The 20,262-nt window shown below is 34.5% G+C and overlaps 1 protein-coding gene across 13 annotated transcripts in view; it reads left to right on the top strand.

Moving 5' to 3' along the window:
• The window catches only part of LOC136833364 (voltage-dependent calcium channel subunit alpha-2/delta-3-like), a 590,349-nt gene that overhangs the window by 467,213 nt on the left and 102,874 nt on the right, over positions 1-20,262 (top strand). For 8 of the 13 annotated variants that reach the window (XM_067095401.1, XM_067095406.1, XM_067095405.1 and 5 more), the window contains 7 exons: positions 2,456-2,560; positions 3,884-3,913; positions 8,796-8,867; positions 9,841-9,997; positions 12,646-12,691; positions 13,034-13,188; positions 19,368-19,424. In XM_067095401.1, coding sequence (XP_066951502.1) covers positions 2,456-2,560; positions 3,884-3,913; positions 8,796-8,867; positions 9,841-9,997; positions 12,646-12,691; positions 13,034-13,188; positions 19,368-19,424 — 622 coding nt within the window. The remainder of the gene's footprint in view (positions 1-2,455; positions 2,561-3,883; positions 3,914-8,795; positions 8,868-9,840; positions 9,998-12,645; positions 12,692-13,033; positions 13,189-19,367; positions 19,425-20,262) is intronic. The other 5 variants (XM_067095404.1, XM_067095403.1, XM_067095410.1 and 2 more) reach the window with 3 other exon arrangements.

The raw sequence follows: 20,262 nt of genomic DNA, 5'->3' as shown, positions 1-20,262 counted from the left end.
GTTTTTATCACTGTGTTGTGTGGAGAACTAACGCAATATGGTGTTCATTACTTACTTTATATTATCATCTTTGGACGGAAGTCATTTGAAACCTGACTTTCCTGACTGAAAGTATTAATGGTTACTTACATTTTTACTGCAATTACATTGTGCTAAAATGTAATCTGGCAGATATTTTAATCAAATATCTAGTGAATGCTCTTCCCATAAGCTGTTGTACTTATGTTTTGCATTTGTTTCAAGGTCAAGCATATTTTCAATTTCCATAGTATTTCTGTTGTTTGTTTACCTACTGTTGTTCGAACAATATATGTTTTCCTTACGTAATTGTTCTTGATTTTCATACGTTTTGATGCATTCTTTACTTTTACATTTTTGCCTTCCTTTTATATCCAAACAGTCCATACTTTATTGCCAATCATACTCTTGTACATGAGGTCATTACTAGTTTGACCATCAGTAAGAATATTTTAGATTTGTGCGTAATGTTCACACAGTAAAGCAGTATCCTGGTGCATTTTAAATCTACTTTCTCTCACCCACCTCATCACTCACTGGTTTTCTCTCATTGGCTAAAAGCTAGTGCTTTTTGGAACATCTCACTGTAGTATGAATTTAAACCCCACTAAAAGTTTATGTTTTGTTATAAGATACCTTTTCTAGAGTTTAACCTATTTCATATAAAAGTTAAACCTTGGTGTTGTTACAGTGGATTGTCTGTTTGACAGTGGCTTTTCAAAGACCAGGAGTCAGTGCTGACACAAGTGTAGCTAAACCTAACAGTGATTAATAACTCTGACTGGTCTTTTTCAACTTGAGCTAAAAGTTGTGGCAGTTTTTTGAGACCCTTGCTTTTCAAGTTAGATTTTCAGTTCTTTGTTTTGTGAATGATTTGAGAAGGAAGTACGGTATTATTTGATAAACCATCTTATTTATATAAAAAAAAAGTTGGTTGTACAGATGCAAAATGTTGCTTTTGAAAGCATGTTCTAAAAGGTTAGTTACTTGTCTCTGAAAGTAATACGGTGTAACTGTATTTGAGACAAACAGCTGTGGATGCCTTGATATTGTTCAAAATTAAATGCCTGTAAGAAAACATGAAGGCAACTGATAATATATTCTTTGGCATACAGTTCAGTTTTAAAAATATAACAAAGAAATGCCCTTCTGTTAAACTAGATCAGGATTTCCTGATATATCTTAGGTTGTTCCTATAAGTGCAAAATGATTACTTAACGTTTGCATAACTGCATACTTCCAAGTCAGATAATAAACACTTAAATATTGTTCTTCTTTTGAGTATATCATCAGACATCAAGCATACTTTTCATTCATAAGATATCTATGTTTAAGCATCATATGGAGAGATAATTATACTAACGACAACAATGATGGTGACGATAATGGATGACAAAAACCCATTAGCTTATTCCATTAACTTAATGCAGAAGTATCTTTGAACAGCTCCTATGCATAAAAAAATCAATAAATTTTTCATACTACTGACTGAGGTGTTTTGAAAAGTGACTAGCATTATTGTATTAGTTTGCACAATAATCTATTCAGTGTTAGCATAGAGATCTTTTGCTAAAGACGTAGATATTTGTTCCCAACATTTCATCACAGTTCGCATTCGTGCGACAGCTAGCACCAGTCACGAAGTAGATACTGTATTTTGAGGGATACCAAGACTTTTTGTGCTTGACCTGTGGTACCAGTGTGGTATCTTTTGAACTGAGGTCAGGTCAGAGTATCTTTCACGTAGAGGGGCAACCATGCTAGTAAAATGACCCGAGTAGTTTTTTTGTGATTTCTTCACTGTGAGTAGTTCAGTGTCCTAATAGAAGTCAGTGAGTTGAGTAAAGTAGAGCTATATAATAGGATCAGCAGTGTGGTATATCATTTAGTGGTAGAAATTCACGTAGAATGTGAAAACATTTGGCATAAGTCAAGCTGTATTTTGAAGTGAAATCCTGTACAGTACAATTTTTTTTTTTTTGTAATTATCAAAGAAAAATGCTTCATGGTTTTGAAATATAGTTCACCTGTTTTTTATCCTGCTTTCAAACAATTTCTCATTAGTTCTCCTCTTTATCATAATTTCCTTATCTTTATTTCTTTCTTTCTTAAATTTTGTAAATAAGTTCCTTTCATTGCTTACAATTTTGATTACAGTAAATTAAATGTTGACATAGTATATGCATTTAAAACATTCTCCTAATTCACTTTCCTTTTCTTTTCCCTCCCTGTCTACCAACACCCGTATACCATCCAACTCATCCTTTTTCACCCCTTTTACTTTATTTCGTCTTAATCCACGCATTATATATATTTCATTGTCCTTTGTCCTGTGTCCTTACCATCATCTAACTGTTTTTTTCTTTCGTAATACATTGCCCTTTCCATGATATTTGGTCATTCTTTAATTCTTACCCTTCCTCGAACCTGCAAACAGTTCCAGGACATACTGAAACCGAATTACAACAGTGTGGACTTCGCTGAGGTCGAGCTGTTCGACAAAGATGAAGATCTTCGCTCCAATGACTCGGAACTTCTTGCGGTAAGTTTATCTTACCCCCAGTGTTTTTTTTTTTTGGGGGGGGGTGGGGGTTGAGGGACGGATCACAGCAAGCAGTATTTAGAAGAATGCTAAATGACATCCGGCTCCATTAAAAAAGCAGAAATATCTTTTGCAAATATTGGAGGAATTGGTAAACGACATCTAACTTTGCTATAAAGGGCACAAATAATTTTTACAGATCTGTGCCCTTTATAGCGAAGGGCATTTGCTGCATCAATGACATTTGGAACTTTTAACTAAATAAAAAAAAAGGCTTGAATATATTTTACCAACTTGGGAAAAATTCTGAATAGCAGTTGCCTCCATAAAAAGGCTAGATGTCTTTTACAAAAGCTACCATTTTATGGTTTTCATTGTGGCTGTTATCGCCTGCACCATTTTAACGTTTTTCTGTAATCATTGAAGGCAAGCCGCAGAAGCAAAACTGGATTACAGTTAACTTAGGAAAAGAGAAAAACTTACAAAATTAACTTTATATTTTATGATAGTTAGAATTTTGGGCTATTGTTTCATATTCTTCAACTTTTGAAAGACTGTTACAGGGGAATAATGAATAGCAGTCTTGCTATTACATATTTTCTGCTGGAAAAAGACCACTTCTCTCAAGAATTTCTTGTTGGCTTTTTTAAAAGATTAAAATCTGTTTATTGCCAAATTAAGAAATGTAATACTTTATAACGTACTGCTTATTATTACAGGTGCATGCAAAGAGTAGTATATATTAGTATATTTTTTGTATACAGTATTTGTTTTTTATTTAATCCTCATTAATAATCATTGTTCTGATAATTTTACGTTCATGTTAAACTTGGAAGTACTGTGGTGGTATATTTAATCTCTTATTTTAACAGATTTGTTTCGTACTTTGTTTTTAATTTCCTTCTTGAATTGTCATGGTCAAATAAGTCATAAGAATTGTCACGCTTTCTGTACATTGTTTTGCAAGTGATGATTTATAGCACAAATGTTTCATGTTACATCTTTTGTGATTTTTAAAAAGTTTTTTCCACGTGTAAGGTATAGATTGTTTTAAATGTATAGATACACTGTTGCGGAGCATGTATGCCATGCACCCCCCACCTTTTTTCAGTTGTAAGTAGTTAATTTTGAATGACATGAATAAGAATCCAAAAATTGACTTTAATTTCGTAGGATTAAATTTGATTTATACAAAAATGATCTTTGCTTTTGATCAGTTATTTCAGCGTGTATGGAGTCTTTCATGGTAATTATGTTATGTTCATTTCACTGTTATTTCTCTGTTTTGTTTTTGGTTTCTCCTCGTTTACATGGGCGATGCAGCTGACAATGGGGAGAGATTATAATAACAAGGTAGATCTAGAGGTCAAGAAGAGTTGATGTCCGCTGATACATATCCCGTTCTTCCTGGTTTTGGATATGAAAATATAAAAAAGGAGCCTCTTGCTTGGGGAGGCTTATTTTCTTAGTTTGAGACATTGCTGTTTTGAATGCATTGTTATGTGCTTTTCCATGCCATTTCTGACATCCTAAGAGGTCAGGTATCCTGGCTATTGTTTCTTTTACTGTTAAACGTTTTTTTTAATGCTCTTCAAAGATAATTTAATCACTGGTTTAAATAGCCTGGGAATTCTTGCTTCTTGAATGTCAGAACATTCCCGTTAGCTATGGTTTGCTGTTAATTGAAGCTTGGTACAGATTTGCAGAAAGGTATATATTTATATAAAGATACTGTATATATGCACACTATATACTGTATTTTATATTTAATATTATTATAGCAGTTGGATTAGCATTACGTAAAGCTAATGTGCCTTAGAGAGTAACATACCTGTAGTTGTTTTAGATAAAACCCATGGTCATTTAGTAACTACTGTAGGAAATGTCCACAGAGCAGAGGTTTTGCGGTTTTGGTCTTTCGTAGAATTTGTAGGCTATGCTCTGGTGGTGTTCTCACTAGCTAACTTTGCCAGGAATCGAAGTGAGTGACCATAAATTGCAGTGCTAAACCATTGTGTGGATTTCCTTATATCAGTATGTCTGTTCTTCTTTATACAATTACATAATGATAAAAACAATCAGATTGAACAGAGTGCTGGGGCTGTATCGCGGCTCTTTTTTTCTTTGTTAGCATTTTAGTAGAATGCTAAAAACAGGTGGGGAAATGTCCTTCAACCTCAGATAAGTTATTGGTACCGTAATTTCTCTTTCAGATCATCCTAAAAATTTTAAATTTGTCACTTTCAATTTTCTTGGTCTTAGGGGATAACAGAAGGAAAATAGCATATCGTTATGCTTACTATTGTTTCTAGAAGTACACAAAGTATTTAAGCAAACTGCTTTTACTATTTGTTTTGCTTATGTATAAAAAGATGAACAACCATGCTATGAGCATGGAAACATTGCTTTGGGGATAGGTGTAATATCCTAATATTACTCAGGGAGTCACGTTGCTTATCAACATAATCTCTTACACTGATTCTATTCTAGCCCCCCTACACTCGAGTTTTCTCGTTGACAAAGAGGAAGAGAATTGGTCATGTTGAATAACAGTATTTGATGTTTCAGTGAATTAGAAATGTGATGACAGTTTATGGCTTTGGACATGTGTTCTATTTGTCCCTTAGAAAGAGTATTAAAACAGGTTATTGTAGAGGTTGATTATAATTAATCTTAGTTTGCCAGCGGTTTCTTAGTATAATTCGTGAAGTAAGTTTTACAACACTTGAATCTTAAAGAAGACCCATCAAACTTTTAATGACAGTCATTTTGAGAAAATAGTCTGTGTACACCTTATGGCTTAGTAAGATGCCAAGAACATGATGTAAAGACTGATCTGTATAGCTGATTACATTGAAGGTAGGATATAATTTTGGAATCATCATCACGTTGGTAAACCTTTCTAGTTCATACAAGATTGAACTATTACTCCCCCTGTTGTTATTGTTTTTCAGTGTCCCATATGTTATGCGTTTTCCTGTTTTGAAAAGTTCCTCATTTAGGCAGTGGTTGAGGCTAATATATATTCCAGTTATATGCTAACAAGAATTTGAGTCTCACTGCTCATTTTGATAATGAATTGTGAATAAGCCTGAGCAACTTTACCCACAGAAATCATTGCCCCCCTCAATCACAAAAGAAACATCCTTGTTCATACTTCATCTAGTGATCCGTACCAAGCATCAGAATTTGGAAAGGGGTTATTAACTATCTTTATCCGCTTAATTGTTTATTTTTTGTTTGGTTTTCACACAGGGAATTCTAGAACAAATCACCCTGTGATGATTCTTTAGTCCTCTGATGTTGGAGTTTGCAGCAACCCTATTTCGATATCAAGAGTATTTTGAGTTTACCTTTGCATGTAAAGTGACTCTTGAAAAAGAAATAAATGTATTACATACGAATGAAACAGTTTTTGCAGGTTTGTGAATGTGATTGGTATTGTATGATATATTTCCAAGTAAAATATTCTTTTGGGTGACTCCTCTTCCTTTTTTATTCTCTTTCTACAATGGGGAGATTTGGCTGATGGTTTTTTAAAAATTTTTTTTTTTTACGAAACTCTCCGTTCATAATATCGTTAGGTCTAAAAACAGTTTCCTTGCTTTCTAATGTCGTTGAGGTGACAAAATACTGATGAAGTTTTATCACTGTTTTTAGCACACAGATTGTTACCCATATAGCACAAAAACATTGGTTGTATTTACAGTGTTATCATCATCATGGCTGAAAAATGGTTTTGCAGGAACATCTTTATTTCTTGTATATATTATCCTGTAAAACTATTCTGAGGGAAAATGGAAAACTACACACGAGATGATACAGCTGTTGCACACGACAGGCTCATGATGGAAAAATGTAAACAAAAGAATTCCACTCTTTCTTATCTTCTTCTTACAAGGCACAAGTGAGATTTAAGATATATATACTGGTGAATGTAGGTACATAACAAATTTCATGCCGTTCATAAATGCTTAACATCAGTATCCAAAACTGTTTTTTCAGTGTGTATTTGAGAATTCCAGTAGAAATAGTCTTTAATGTAGTTTTGCCCTCTAGTAGAGTGTGGAATAGTAGCTGTTGGGTGTAGTGTACATTACTTATAGTAAAGTATTTTAATTGGTACGACGATACTGTTTTAGGTCACTTCTAGTCAGTTCAAAACAGTGCAGAGTATTACATCTGTTAGGAATCCATTTCAAGTCTCAAGTTCTGTTTGCCATCTTTATTATTAGACATAGGGTATGGTATTTTAATTTTGTCTTTGCTTTTAAAGACAAGTTGCTTCCAAAATTTACCACCTATAAATATTTCTTTAAACTCGTGAATATCAAGTTAATTTGATATTTGAAATATTTGCAAAAACTTATACCATTTTATTTTTTTCGAGAAGTATTCTCATGGTGTTTTTGCCTTTATTGTTTCAGACATTTTTTCTAATTACCAGTGATTATATTTTCATAGGAAGCGGTTGTCATCAAAACGAAATTACTTCCGTATTGTTACATTTTGTTTGTATATTATGGAGCAAATCGCCCAGTTTGTAACCAATTTTTAAATGAGACAAGTGTTTGTAATAAGTAGAATGCAACATTTGGAAAGAGTAGATAGAACAGTAAAAATATTGCCAGCTTAAAGTCAGAAAAGGCTTTTGTGATTTCCTGTTAATTTTTTTAAATGATTCAGTTACTGATTTTATTCACATAACATATTCAGTGATAAACAGCGATCTGAGTATTGCAATTAGATTACTCGCCACAGAAAATAGAATAATGGAGCAGAAGAAGCTGTGAAGCTCTCTAAGGCTACCCAATGACTTTCTGACCAAAACAGACGTGTGAATGTAGAATCAGTGCGTCTGATTTCCTTAGTAGTAGTAGTAGTAGTAGTAGTAGTAGTAGTAGTAGTAGCAGTAGTAGTCGTAGTAGTAGTAGTAGTAGTAGTAGTAGTAGTATAGAATTTGAATGACTTCGTTGAAGATTTGGAATAGCTTGCACAGTTCTTTTTAGGATAGGATAAGGTAACATTGCAGCAGCTATTACGTGGACAGTGAACGTCATTATTCAGAATAAACTGGAGTGACGGTGAGAAGCAATGTATTTTTAGAGGTTTCCCTTTTCAGAGTCTGAAATTTTTAAAGCAGTAATTTCAGAATTTGTTCGTAAAACTTTTGTGTTAAACAGTTCATTACAGAGGACAGCTAAACCTTATCTTGATTAATCAATGAATGGACTGGGTCTAGGCTGTTGAAAGGATAACTAATATCAGGCTTATCTCATGAGTCGTACCATTTAGAAAGCTGATGAATAGGGAAATCCAGTTTCTCAGATTTCCCATGAAAATTTACTTGTTGAATGTCTAAAAGCATATTCTCTTGAGAACTGACGAGAGACTTTCTTCAGAACGGAAAAATATGCTTTTAACTAACTCCAACAGAGTAAATGCCAAGTAATTCATCAAATAACAAGATTGTTTTGCGTAGGTGTCTTTCAGAAGGCAGGAATTAAATAATTCACTAACGGAAACTTCAGATGTTATTTACATTGTAGATACCAGACATACTGCTGCCGTCATTTATATATAAGGTTTATAATCCACAAGAGGATCTAGGTTAAGTGATAGAAAATATTCTGTTGTTCAGAGGTCTTGCTTGGTTAAGTATCCTCTCACATGATTTATGATGTCTCTTTCTATACTGGTGGGTTTTTACCAGAAACTTTATGACACTATTCAGCTTCCTTTTTTGGTCTCTTTCTTTATGAAACTTACAATAAAAACTTCTTGGGACATGTACATTTTTTCTTAAAGTAAATTTTCCTTTTTCTTTACAGATCTATACTTTTAACACTCTTACCATTGTTTTTCCTCCTAAAGTTTTTACTTCAATTTTTTAACTTTTTAAATTTTTTTCCATAATGCAACTAATACTAATATTTTTATATTTTTTCCCAAGAATGATATGATTTTTATTTTGGATATGAAAATGAAAAAGAATAACCAGTCTTCACTATCATTTATTACACTAGAGGAGAATATATACTTACAAAATTTTCATATTCTGTTCTCAACTGACACAAACATTGTTAGCTATCAATAACATAGTCTCTGTTAATTTTTGTAGTAGTGACAAGTTATAGTAACATTATAGTGAGTGAAGCTATGCATGTGACCTTTACTTTCATAATTTATGAATATTTTTTATGATTATATTTTAATTCAATGTTGCCCTTTTCAGCTTCGCCGAGATCTGATAGAGCAACGTGCAGTGGAAACCTTGCAAGATGTCAAGGTTCACTTGGATGGAATGGTAAGTAACTTATGATATTCTGGTTATTATATGTCATTGTGATTATATGATGGGAGATCCTTTCAATAGTTGATGGCTAATTGTTGTAGAATATAAAGACAGTGTACGTTTAAATACTTAGTTTGTAAATCAGTACTTATGTCATCATTAGAGTATTTGTCTCGATGAAAATAATGGCAGTAAGTAATTTGATAGAGCAAGTACATTGTTACTCTGCATTTTCTTATTTAAATTTGGAGTTCATTACCATTAGAAGATCTGTATTGTATATAAAGGAGAAAGGAAATATATCGTGATACTTTTAGAATAATAAATTTGCACGTTTATATTGGTATAATTTGTAAAGTGGCCCACTTATTTTCTGCTTTTCATAGCTAGAAATGTTAAACAAATAATTTTTGCACATAATGGTAAAGTTCCGTTTGCACATTTCATCTAACGAGCCATGAAGTTCAGTAGTAACATTTTAATAATCCCAGATAGAGGGGATTGTACCAAAGCTAGTTAGTTCATGTGGAGCTACAACATCAGAAGGTAGAGGGCAGACAAGATTGTGGGATGGCAGGAAGAAAACAGATTGAAACATTCTGTTCAAATGTTCATAGCACATTTCTGTATATCACAATGAAGCTTAACAAGTCTCTGGACTGCTAGTTGAAGGAAGCAGTCGCGTTTCAGAAAGGCAAGATATGAAAGAAGTGTACCCGTTTCATCAAGTGTACAGTGATAGAGGTTTAGGTTGAGTCAGGCAGTACCAAGCAAGAGGCAGGGCCAATGTTGCAATATCTCTGGAATCTTAGAAACTATGGAAGTAACCTTTACCAAATGTCCAAATTTTTGTTGAACATTTGGGTATTCACGATGTCAAAAGTACATTGAAAGAACTTGAATTCTTTTACCAAATATTGGAATTCAGTTGACTTGTCATACTAATTCCTTCAGAGTCCTCTCTAAACTATACACTTTTTTCCAGAAACGAGTTGTGACAAGAGGGCAGTGGTACTACACTCAAAAGGTGGATGATACGCCCTTCAGTCTCGGAATTGCTTTACCCGAGAAATATGGTAGATACAAAGTCTTCGGTCAGATTGAGCTCAGCAGGGCCATACAAGATCCCAGATCAAATAGAGGTAAGGGGTTTTGAGACATTTGGAGTGGCGTCTTATTGTATATTGGCAGTGCCTAGCACGTAATCTAAATTTAATTAAATTTATCAGTCTACCAGTATACAAGCTGAAGCAAGATTTTCATAATTAGAATGAGAATAAAAAATACAAATTACTGGTAGCAAAAGCAGTATTGACAGTTGTTTTTCAGATACAATCAGACACCATGTACCATTTCACTGTAAATTTGTGTACTCATGAAGTAAAATAGTTTTTGTTCTCTGTCTTGATTATAAAGACACGGCCGCTCCTGTCCAAAAGTTTTGGTTAGATACGTATTTAGTCAAGGAACCAACTTTTTGCATATGTCTCTCAGAGTATTGCAGTGCTGGTGGCATTAGCAACTCAAAAATTCCCTTAGCCGCTTTATTTTTGTGAAGTATTAATCACCTGATGTCGTTTCCTGTCCTTGCTACTAATTCTAGTGGTATTCTGTCTTATTTTTGCGTTGACGTCCTTTATCCCCCGTTTTTCATTCACGGCTTAATGCTAATTAAGATGAGTTTGTTAAATGTCTAATGTTTTCGTGCATATTCTGTAATCCCCTCAAATGTCTCACTGGTTAGGGGGAAATTTCTAAAGTTGTACTGTTGGTCAGGCAAAGAAAACTTTCTAGGAAAACACTTTCCTCCCTACTTTTTGGAGATGACTTTGTTTTTGATTGTAGTGAGATGACGCAGCTGTTGTAATTGTATGGAGTGAGATGGCGTAGCTGTTGCGATTCTGTGGAGTGAGTTGACACAGCTGTTGTGACTCTATGGAGCACTGACTGTGAGTTTGCTTATGTCAGAAGTCCTGGTCTTCATATTCGTAGCATATTGTCGACTTCGCTGTTTTCTTCAGTCCCATTATAACTTTATGTACTGTTATGTTTTGGTACGGTGCTTACAATGTTGTATTATACTTTTTTCCTCATGTCCAGATAATCATCTACCCATATATTTCTGTTGCATTATTTTGCTTTGCTCTCCTTTATCTTAATTATGTAACGTCACAAATCATATACTATTTATTTCATATTTTGCTGATATATTTGACATCTCCAGTCAGGTGTAGAATATGGTTTCATCCTTTATAGGTTTGAACTTTGACAGGTAAACTGGATATTTTTAGGTTCCTTTTTTGATTTTTGGTTTGCTTATATCTTCTTTGGTAGATGTGGCTTACTTCAACGATAGATTTCATCTTCATTCATGTTTTTTATGGATATTTTATATATCTACAAATTGAAAAGATCGTATTTAATGTTTGGTACAGTTAGTCTTATTGATTATATTAAGGTTACTGGATTTTTCCATAATTTTTATAAATCAGTTCTTCACTAGATCATTCCAGGATTGTCTTTATCACCCATTGCCTTGTTTGTTCTCTGCTTTACTCCCATCTGTAGCACTTCTCCACGGGTATATATATCTAAGGTCTCTGTGTCAGCTAATTTTCATAGAATTTAAAGCTGATTCCACAAATTATCAGTGTTCTGCACTAGCAAGTATTGTTTTGTGTTCCCTGCTACGAAAGATTTTGGGTACTGGATCATTGTACTACTGCAGTTGTTTTAATTCAGGAAATATTCAGTAAAATAGAGTACATTCCTGCAGCTATCATAACCATCAACTTATCAGCGGTAGTTAATAATGGATTAGGACTAACTAATGAAGACATAATGCAGAGGTTTGAAAGCAGATGACTGAAAAGTTTTTAAAAACTTGAGAATAACTTTCACATCATTATTATTAAAATTCCAAATGGTATAGAAGATTAGTAAGTAAGGCGTGTTTTCAGTTTTAAATTAAGAAAACCAGAGTAACTGATTTTACATGAGCACTGTGCTTTACTAAGCTGTGCCATATGCATTTCAACATCAGCATTCTTTGTTATGACACCAGATTCAGTTTGTGCTAATGTTAGTTTTAGTTTTCTGTAAAAGAAAACTATTGCGCCGGTTTTGTCTGTCCGTCCTCACTTTTTCTGTCCGTCCTCAGATCTTAAATCATTGAGGCTAGAGGGCTGCGAATTGGCATGTTGATCATCCACCTCCAGTCATCAAACATACCAAATTGCAGCCTCTTAGCCTGAGTAGTTTTTATTTTATTTGTTGTGGAAGTTTGCCACACTCGTAGCTTCTGGCAATGATATAGGACAGGCCATCACCAGGCCATGGTTAAGGTTTAATGGGCCGCGGCTCACACAGCATGATACCGAGACCATTAAAAGATGGATGTATTTTCGGTGGCCTTGATTATACGCTGTACAGAAAACTCGATTGCCCTGAAGAAACCTCTACCATTTTTTACTTGTTTAATTGCTGATCACCGGACATCGCCTTGTTAGTTTTGACCTTGCGAGTTTATCTTAGTGGGAATACCCTAATTCAAGTTCTTATAAATGAGTTTTGGTGAGACTCAACATTGTTATTGTCTGCCTCAGCTCATAGAATGTTGAGGGATAAAATAACCAAAGAAATCTGTGATAACATCCATACCGATGCCCAGACTCCATTTTTAAGTAGCATTTATGTACGATTCTTCTAATAAGTACTGTATATGCAAACATTCCTGCCTTAGATTAGGATCCAGTGGTGTAATAAAATTGTTCTTTTAATTTTTTCCCAGCAATGGATCATTTTTCCTCCGGGAACTGGACTTTACATCCTGAATGGTGAGTTTTTACCTAATGTGAATGTCATATGAGGTACTGAATTACAAAAACTTTTAATTTCTTTTTCTTTGGAACATTTCTTGCACTTGTAACATGCTTACTTCAGTAGATACGCATTTTATGAATATGATATACATTTATTCACATCTTAAAGTAATCAGTTTTAGATTTCCTGTTAAATTTAAGTGATCATAAATTGGCCATTGGAGATAAGCCGTTGGTTAGAATTTTCCCCAGGTCAAGTAATATCCTTCATGCTAGATTTTCATGAATTCTAGATTAATTACTTTGATGAATTTTCTTTACTGATTCTCATTGCTATGCGTACTTGTCCTTCCATAGGGTGTATTGCGAGTATAAGTATGATGACGGCCATCATAACCTTACCCCTGAGCAACTGATGACCGATTTCCTTTCGAGGGCTCAAAAGCCCCACTGGAAGTGGCGTTCCACCCGTACCCGCCCTTTACCCGAACCCTCGTTGTCCCATACAACATGTAAGTATTTATGATTGATTGCTGGTTTTCTGATCTTTCGTTCGTTTGGTTTTGCTTGATAATTTCATTTCTTGTTTTGTTTGCTTAATGAATGTTCCGGTTGTTCAAGTGTGTTCAGAGACATCTTGAAACTTAATTGTTGGAAGGACATAATAATCATTTTGTTTGTATGATTTTTGTGATTTTACTCAAGTTTTTACACTTTTGATTACCCCATTGTTCGTGGGAATATTTGTTTGTATGGCGTGTCCTCTTACCAGTAACTTTGCAATATTTAGTGACGGTACTCTGATTGCAAATTATAATTATATAAACCTTTAACATATGTAGCGTTTAGATGACGTCTGTCGTACACCAGGCACAATATGGAGGGTTTTGAAATGTCCTGTTTTCTGTAGTGTATTTACTCGGTAATTACTTCTGAAAACTTATTTTTATAGGTCAGATAACATCTACTGTTTTGCATCTTAAAAGGACCATAGAACAGTTACTAAAAGAAACTAACAGGTAACCCACTTGTTCTGTATATGCTGTTACTGCATTTTCACCAATCATTACTTAGCCTCTTGAATATTTTACGCAATTTTTTGGAGCAAGTATGGATTAGCGGAAGTATCCAGGGACAGTAAAAGGAGTTAAGAGGAGAAGAAAATGCTATTCAAAGCATTTCAGCTAGTGTACTGCATTGTAGGTGGCTGTTGCTCAGTATAGTATTTTCTTGCAATCTATGATGTTATGACAAGGGCTAGTTAAGTATCAGCCAGTTGCCTTGGGTACGACTCATGAACTCCTCTAGGGTGTGATTATCATTATCCATAATTACTAGTTTGGTGTTCCTTGGCCATAATCTACAGCTGGTGTTTATAAAGCCAGTAAACTTTAATCATAACCCCTTTGCTGACATAAGCATTCACATTACATAGGACTCATGAGTACATCTGTAAATTCTTTTGATGGTCCAGGTGATGTTTATTATGTTAATAAGCAGATGGATCTGATTCAGAAACCTGCTGTTAGTACCTTTACAAAACATCACCCCAGTCACAGCATTCCACATAAGCAGTTCTCATGTTTGAAGCCAAGAGAATAAAAAAACCTACATGCTTATCTGTGAAATTGGCCAGATTATTTTTAAATGTCAGTCCTCAGTTATCTTAAGGATTGATGACTGTACTTTCCAATTCAGGAGCAAAATGATTTTATGACCTTTGTCCACCATATGATATGCTGCAGGAAGGAAGCGTTACGTTACTTACTGATAGGTTACACGACTATGATTAGAATATATTTAAATAGGGCGATATAAAAAAGTAGCAAAACAAAGCAGTTCCTAATAGCATAGTGACTCACAGCCACCTCTTCTTTGAGACTAGACAAGAATGAATACCTTGATTGTGGTGATAAACGTCCTACTGCTCTGTGAAAGATGGTATGGAAGATGGGGCAGTAATTTGAAAAGAATACTTAAGAGCCATTGCGATGCACTGGATTCATTGACACTATCTTAAACAACAAATTGTGACAGAGTAATAAGATATCCCATTGCCAACAGTGACCAGTATGGGGAGTACAAAAAGCTTCTTTGTACTTTTAGTACCATGCAGCATTCTCTCTCTCTCTCTCTCTCTCTCTCTCTCTCTCTCTCTCTCTCTCAGTGTTTTTATAAAGAATGTGGTTTTTCCATAGTTCTGTTTAATATCTGTGTTTCTTTTGATTGGGCCTGAAATAACCCATGTATTTCACATCATGATCAACTTTCTTTGCTCCAGGACTTAAAATAGGAAGTCTTGCAATGTTCTATGACTCCATGTTACCTTTGAATTCGAGGCTTTAGTTTACATAGCATATAAAAACATTGTATGTTAACACCATATGCTGTAAATCTTTTGTATTACCATTTCTGGAAAATTTATTTCCCCTGTGAGTTTTATCTATCAGACAAAATTTTGTTAGTTGGTAATTATTTTTATTCAGATCAGATTTAAGAATATCCTCTTTGGCCATCTCCTGTCACCTTTTGGCCTTTCAGTGTCACCTTTAGCAACTGTGCCTCTCAAGTTATTGTGAGCTACTTCTGATGAAGGGCCTTAGTCACACTTCCCAGCACTAAAGGTCTTTCACTCCTTTTACTATAAGATGATGGACCTGTCAAACTGGCAGTTGATATTGATGCTTGGATGGGTGACTATTAATGAATGCCAGATAGTACACCAGAGGTGTCTTGGTTACATAAACAGCATTATCCTACTGTGACTTTCTATTGAGCTTGGGCATGGGTCTAGTAACCTCATCCCACAACAGTCTGTGCTTGCATAAACTTACAAAGAGACCTAAGAAGGCAACAGTTAATGTGTAAACATTCATTAATTTGTTTGTTGATGTGCTTATATTTTGTTTTATTTATTATAATCAGCATTTCACTAGACCTTTCTCCATTTTTGCATATGGTCATGCTTATTTTTAAGCTTCCATAGCAAGGTAATGGACGTTATGGTTACTTAAAAGTTACCCACATTATTTCCTTCATTGATTTGCTATAATGTTCTCTCAGTTTTTCCATATTTTGCATTTTATTCTGTGGGGCTTGCTTTGCAGGTCAGTGGCTTTTAGGCTTGCTTTACTGGAAGTTTGTTCAGTTTGAATATTAATAGAAATACAAATCCATATGAACATGTTCATAATAATAATAATAATAATAATAGTAATAATAATAATAATAATATAATAATAATAATAATAATCCAGTGATAAGGCTTAGAAAACCTTCCTGCATAATATAGTGAATCTGTAACTGGCAAATGTAACCCTTTGCAGACAGTTTTATATTATATCCCATCTTCAATTGAGGGCTGTGCTAATTATGTGAAAATACCCAGCAATTGCTGATATGAGATCTTATATTCATGCATTTAGTGTGACGCAATGTGACAGACTGACAGAGATGTAACTGGACTTTAAACTGGTGACAGAAAGAGAAAGGGAGAGATAGAGAGAATGTAATGCTACGGTGTATATACTTATCTTGTTCGATTTGCAACCTAGCTGGCATATTGTGTGACAGACCCTTGGTGACGGTGTTTGTTTTTCATCTGCCTATTCTTTTTTAATATCCTTTTTACTCTTGTTTACCTTCTTTTAATTCATGAAAATGATATTTCATTTGTTGCCTGAGTCCTGTCTCAGCACTGGCTAGTGATTGTTGCATTCTGTTTTGTATTCATTTCCTATCTTTTGAATGAATGACTCTATTTCCATTCATGCAACAGTTACTTTATGCACACTTTCATTGTGTTACTGCATGGTATAATCACCTGCAAGATCCTTATAGATTCTTCAAGTTAAATGTATAACTGGTGTGTAAAATTATTAGTATCAGTAAAGTAGCTCAAGGCTTTTGATGGCAGGATCTAACAGCAAACCCAGAATATTTTGTCACATTGTCAGATGATCTTATTATAATGGAAAAATTGGCTCTAATCCCTCAGAATGCTGATGACAACTGATTGTCATTACATGTCCTGATCTGTGATCCCACGATACCTTTCAGAATCCTTTTATTTCTTTGATCATTCATCCTTTGCACAGAACTGAAGTGTCTTTACTGCATTTGCTGTTTTCCTGCTAAGTATTAACTGTATTTATTTCATGTTAGCCATTGCTTTAGGTTTCAGAATTTACTGGTCACTGGTGCAGGGGATCTAACTATCCTAAAGAATCAGTCTCCCACATGAATGATCTCTTTCAGTGGGCATGATGATTTTAGGGAAGTTCTACAGAAGAAACCCAAGTTAATGAAAAGAAACATGACTATTGTTTGTTTACTTTACTTTAACTAAAAGCATTGATATGGTCAAAGCATAGTGTGTGTTGTTAAAATCAAGGCCAAGTTCTGCCAAGATGAGTATTACTATGTGCTCATGTACTGACTTGAGACAAGTATTTCAGGAAAGGAATGTTACTGTGGCATGGAGTCCCCTAGTCTGAAACTTAAGGGGTATCATGATATTTCCTAACATTTTATTCTGTCCATGAGTTAATGTAGACTTTTTCCAGAAAACAGAAATTACTGAACCAAGTTGTGAATTCACCAGTGTCTGCATTAGACCAAAATAATTGTTATTAGGAGTCTAATGTCCGAACCACGTCGCTGTACTGTAATGAATTTAAGTATAGCTAGAGAAAACAGTAGCTGGTTATCTATAAGAATTTCTTTATCCGTGTTTGTTACCGTTTAATATAAGATTTACACAGCATGTATGAAGAGTTAGTTTATATCTGCTGGTATGCCTTGAAAATATATAAGTATAGTTATATTAATATTTCTGGGGATTGCTTGCTTGTGTCAACCTCATTCACCAGAAAATCTGGTTTTAACCTTACTCTGTCTATTTAACTATAGACCATTTAATCGATTTTGTTTACTACTACGTTAGTTTCTTCTTATTTCTGTATGTGTGTGTGCTTATACTGTTAAGAAACTCTAAAGTTCTATTTATTTACAAACATCACTAGCTTTCTCTCTCTCTCTCTCTCTCTCTCTCTCTCTCTCTCTCTCTCTCTCTCTCTCTCTCTCTCTCTCTCTCTCTCTCTCTTTGAATTAATAAGGTGGGTTGTTAAAAGGAACTGTTAAAGTAGCCTTTTCCAAATACTGATTACTTGTCATGTAATCCTGTGCCTCTTTTCTATCTATTTTTTTTTTTTTTTTGTATACTACATAGACAGAGGCTGGAAATTATCTTTCATGGACAGTCAAAAATGAAGGTTTGTCAAACTAGAACAGGACTTTTATGTCCAAACCAGATCTTTCAAACTCAAGTCAATGTATTATAGTGAAGTTTGGAAAAAGTACTTCATAATACCTGTCACCGCAGAACTTTGTCTTGTACACGGGACCGTTCCCATAATGGGGCTTCTAAAATTTGATTAGGGAACATGTTTGAAAATTTTGTAAGTTAAGTTCTTGGAATCAAAGGTTTGGGATTATTCAACAAGGTGAAAGTGATTGTTATTCCTGTTCACTGTTCAGGATTAGTTTTAACTTTCAGTTGTGTTCCATACTTTTATATTCTTACAACTTTTCTAAAAATATATGTAAATATTCTTGGAATTCTACACTGTACCGTGGTTTAATTGTTTTTAGTACTGCTTGAATACTTCGAGATTCTACATTTAATTTAGCAGATGATGCAGTTGCAGCTATCACCCATGCTTTTAAGGGCCTGATATATATTCGCTAAATGAGCTGTTTACAAAATGCAGTAAATGGATGCACTATTTAAACTTTTATCTCGTACTAATGCAAGGATTAGGATTGAATGCGTTTTCCCTGACCTGGGCAAAGAATCCACGAGACTTTTCCACAGACCTGGGCAAAGAATCCATGAGACTCTTTTTCCTCTTACCTGGGGAAATACTCCGTGAAACTTTTCCCTTACCTAGGCAAAGACTCCAAGATTCTTTTCCTCAGACCTGAGTAAAGAATCCACGAGACTTTCCTACTGGCTTGGGAAAAGAATTCATTGGTTTTTTTTTTCCTTTAGGTGGGCAAAGAATCCATGAGACTTTTTTCCCTCTACCTTGGCAATAAATCATTGAGATTATTTTCCCCTGAGCTTGGCAAAGAATCCAGAGGACTCTTTTCCTTTCACCTGGGCAAAGGATCCATGAGATTCTTTTACCCTGAGCTTGGCAAAGAATCCAGAGGACTCTTTTCCTTTTACCTGGGCAAAGAATCCTTGAGATTCTTTTCCCCTGAGCTTGGCAAAGAGTCCAGAGGACTCTTTCCTTTGCTGGGCAAAAGAATCCATGAGATTCTTTTCCCTGAGCAACAAAGAATCCAGGAGGACTCTTTTCCTTATACCTGGGCAAAGAATCCATGAGATTCTTTTCCCCTGAGCTTGGCAAAGACTCCAGAGGACTCTTTTCCTTTTACCTGGGCAAAGAATCCATGAGATTCTTTTCCCCTGAGCTTGGCAAAGAATCCAGAGGACTCTTTTCCTTATACCTGGGCAAAGAATCCATGAGACTTTTCCCTTTACCTGGACAAAGAATCCAATAATATCCGTTCCTCTCTTTTTTTATGTAAATGCTCTTGTTTGCTTCCTGTACGGAAACGGTCCCGTTTGTTAGTGCCTTAAATGAGTGGTTTGTGCTTGGCTAATGCTCCTGCCTCCCTCAAGCAGCCAAATCGCGGATGTCTGGCGGACTCGAGAATGAAAGACGAGAGAACTACTACTGTAAGTATTTTGGCTTTGTGCATTACAAGAGATTTGCCATGAATATATGAACTGATTTTTTCCCTTTGATACGCAGTTCTGCATGTGTTTGCCTTCAGTGCCAGGTTAAAGCGTTAAAAGCATTCTGCTTGAGATAGTATTATGTTGTAAATCTCATGTGTCTCATACTGTAAAAACATATTTATATATATATATATATATATATATATATATATATATATATATATATATATATATATATATATATATATATATATATATATATATATATTTTATTAAACTTATTGCTGAATTAATGTTTTCACTGTGAAATTTTATTCAAACTCTTCTGTATTTCAGTCTCTGGGCAAATAAGAATATTCATTTTCTTGTAAAAAAAAATCTTTGATTATCATGAAATACATTAAAAATGAAACATTCATCAGTACCTCTCAACGTATTTGAATATTCAGTATAAAGTCCAGTATGTATAACAAACTAAAATCAGTTGATGTATGCCTGGCAACTTCTCATGTATTTCCTTTTTAGTCTGTGTGCTGAGTATCCTGTCTGAGTTTCCAAAGTCAGTATTTTACTTTGTGGTATTACTGCTGTTTGTTTTTCTACTTTATTATTAGATCATAAGATGTCATTGCTCCTATCTGAATCTAGCTTAATAAGGGACGTTGCTGAGTGAAACAGCAGGTGCCCAGATAGAATAAAAAAAAAATCCATTTTCTTGTTCTGTATCGAATCTGCATAGAATGACGGATTCATCATGCCTGTATTATTGGAATGTGATAAGGATTTGGTGTATAAATCTTCATATTTCTTGATAGTAGTGAAATGGTCGTTAGAA

The sequence above is a fragment of the Macrobrachium rosenbergii genome, chromosome 51 (genome assembly GCF_040412425.1).
Source record: "Macrobrachium rosenbergii isolate ZJJX-2024 chromosome 51, ASM4041242v1, whole genome shotgun sequence".
NCBI lineage: Eukaryota > Metazoa > Arthropoda > Malacostraca > Decapoda > Palaemonidae > Macrobrachium > Macrobrachium rosenbergii.
The sequence above is the reverse complement of the archived record's forward strand: the minus strand, read 5'-3'. Positions and strand labels throughout refer to the sequence as shown.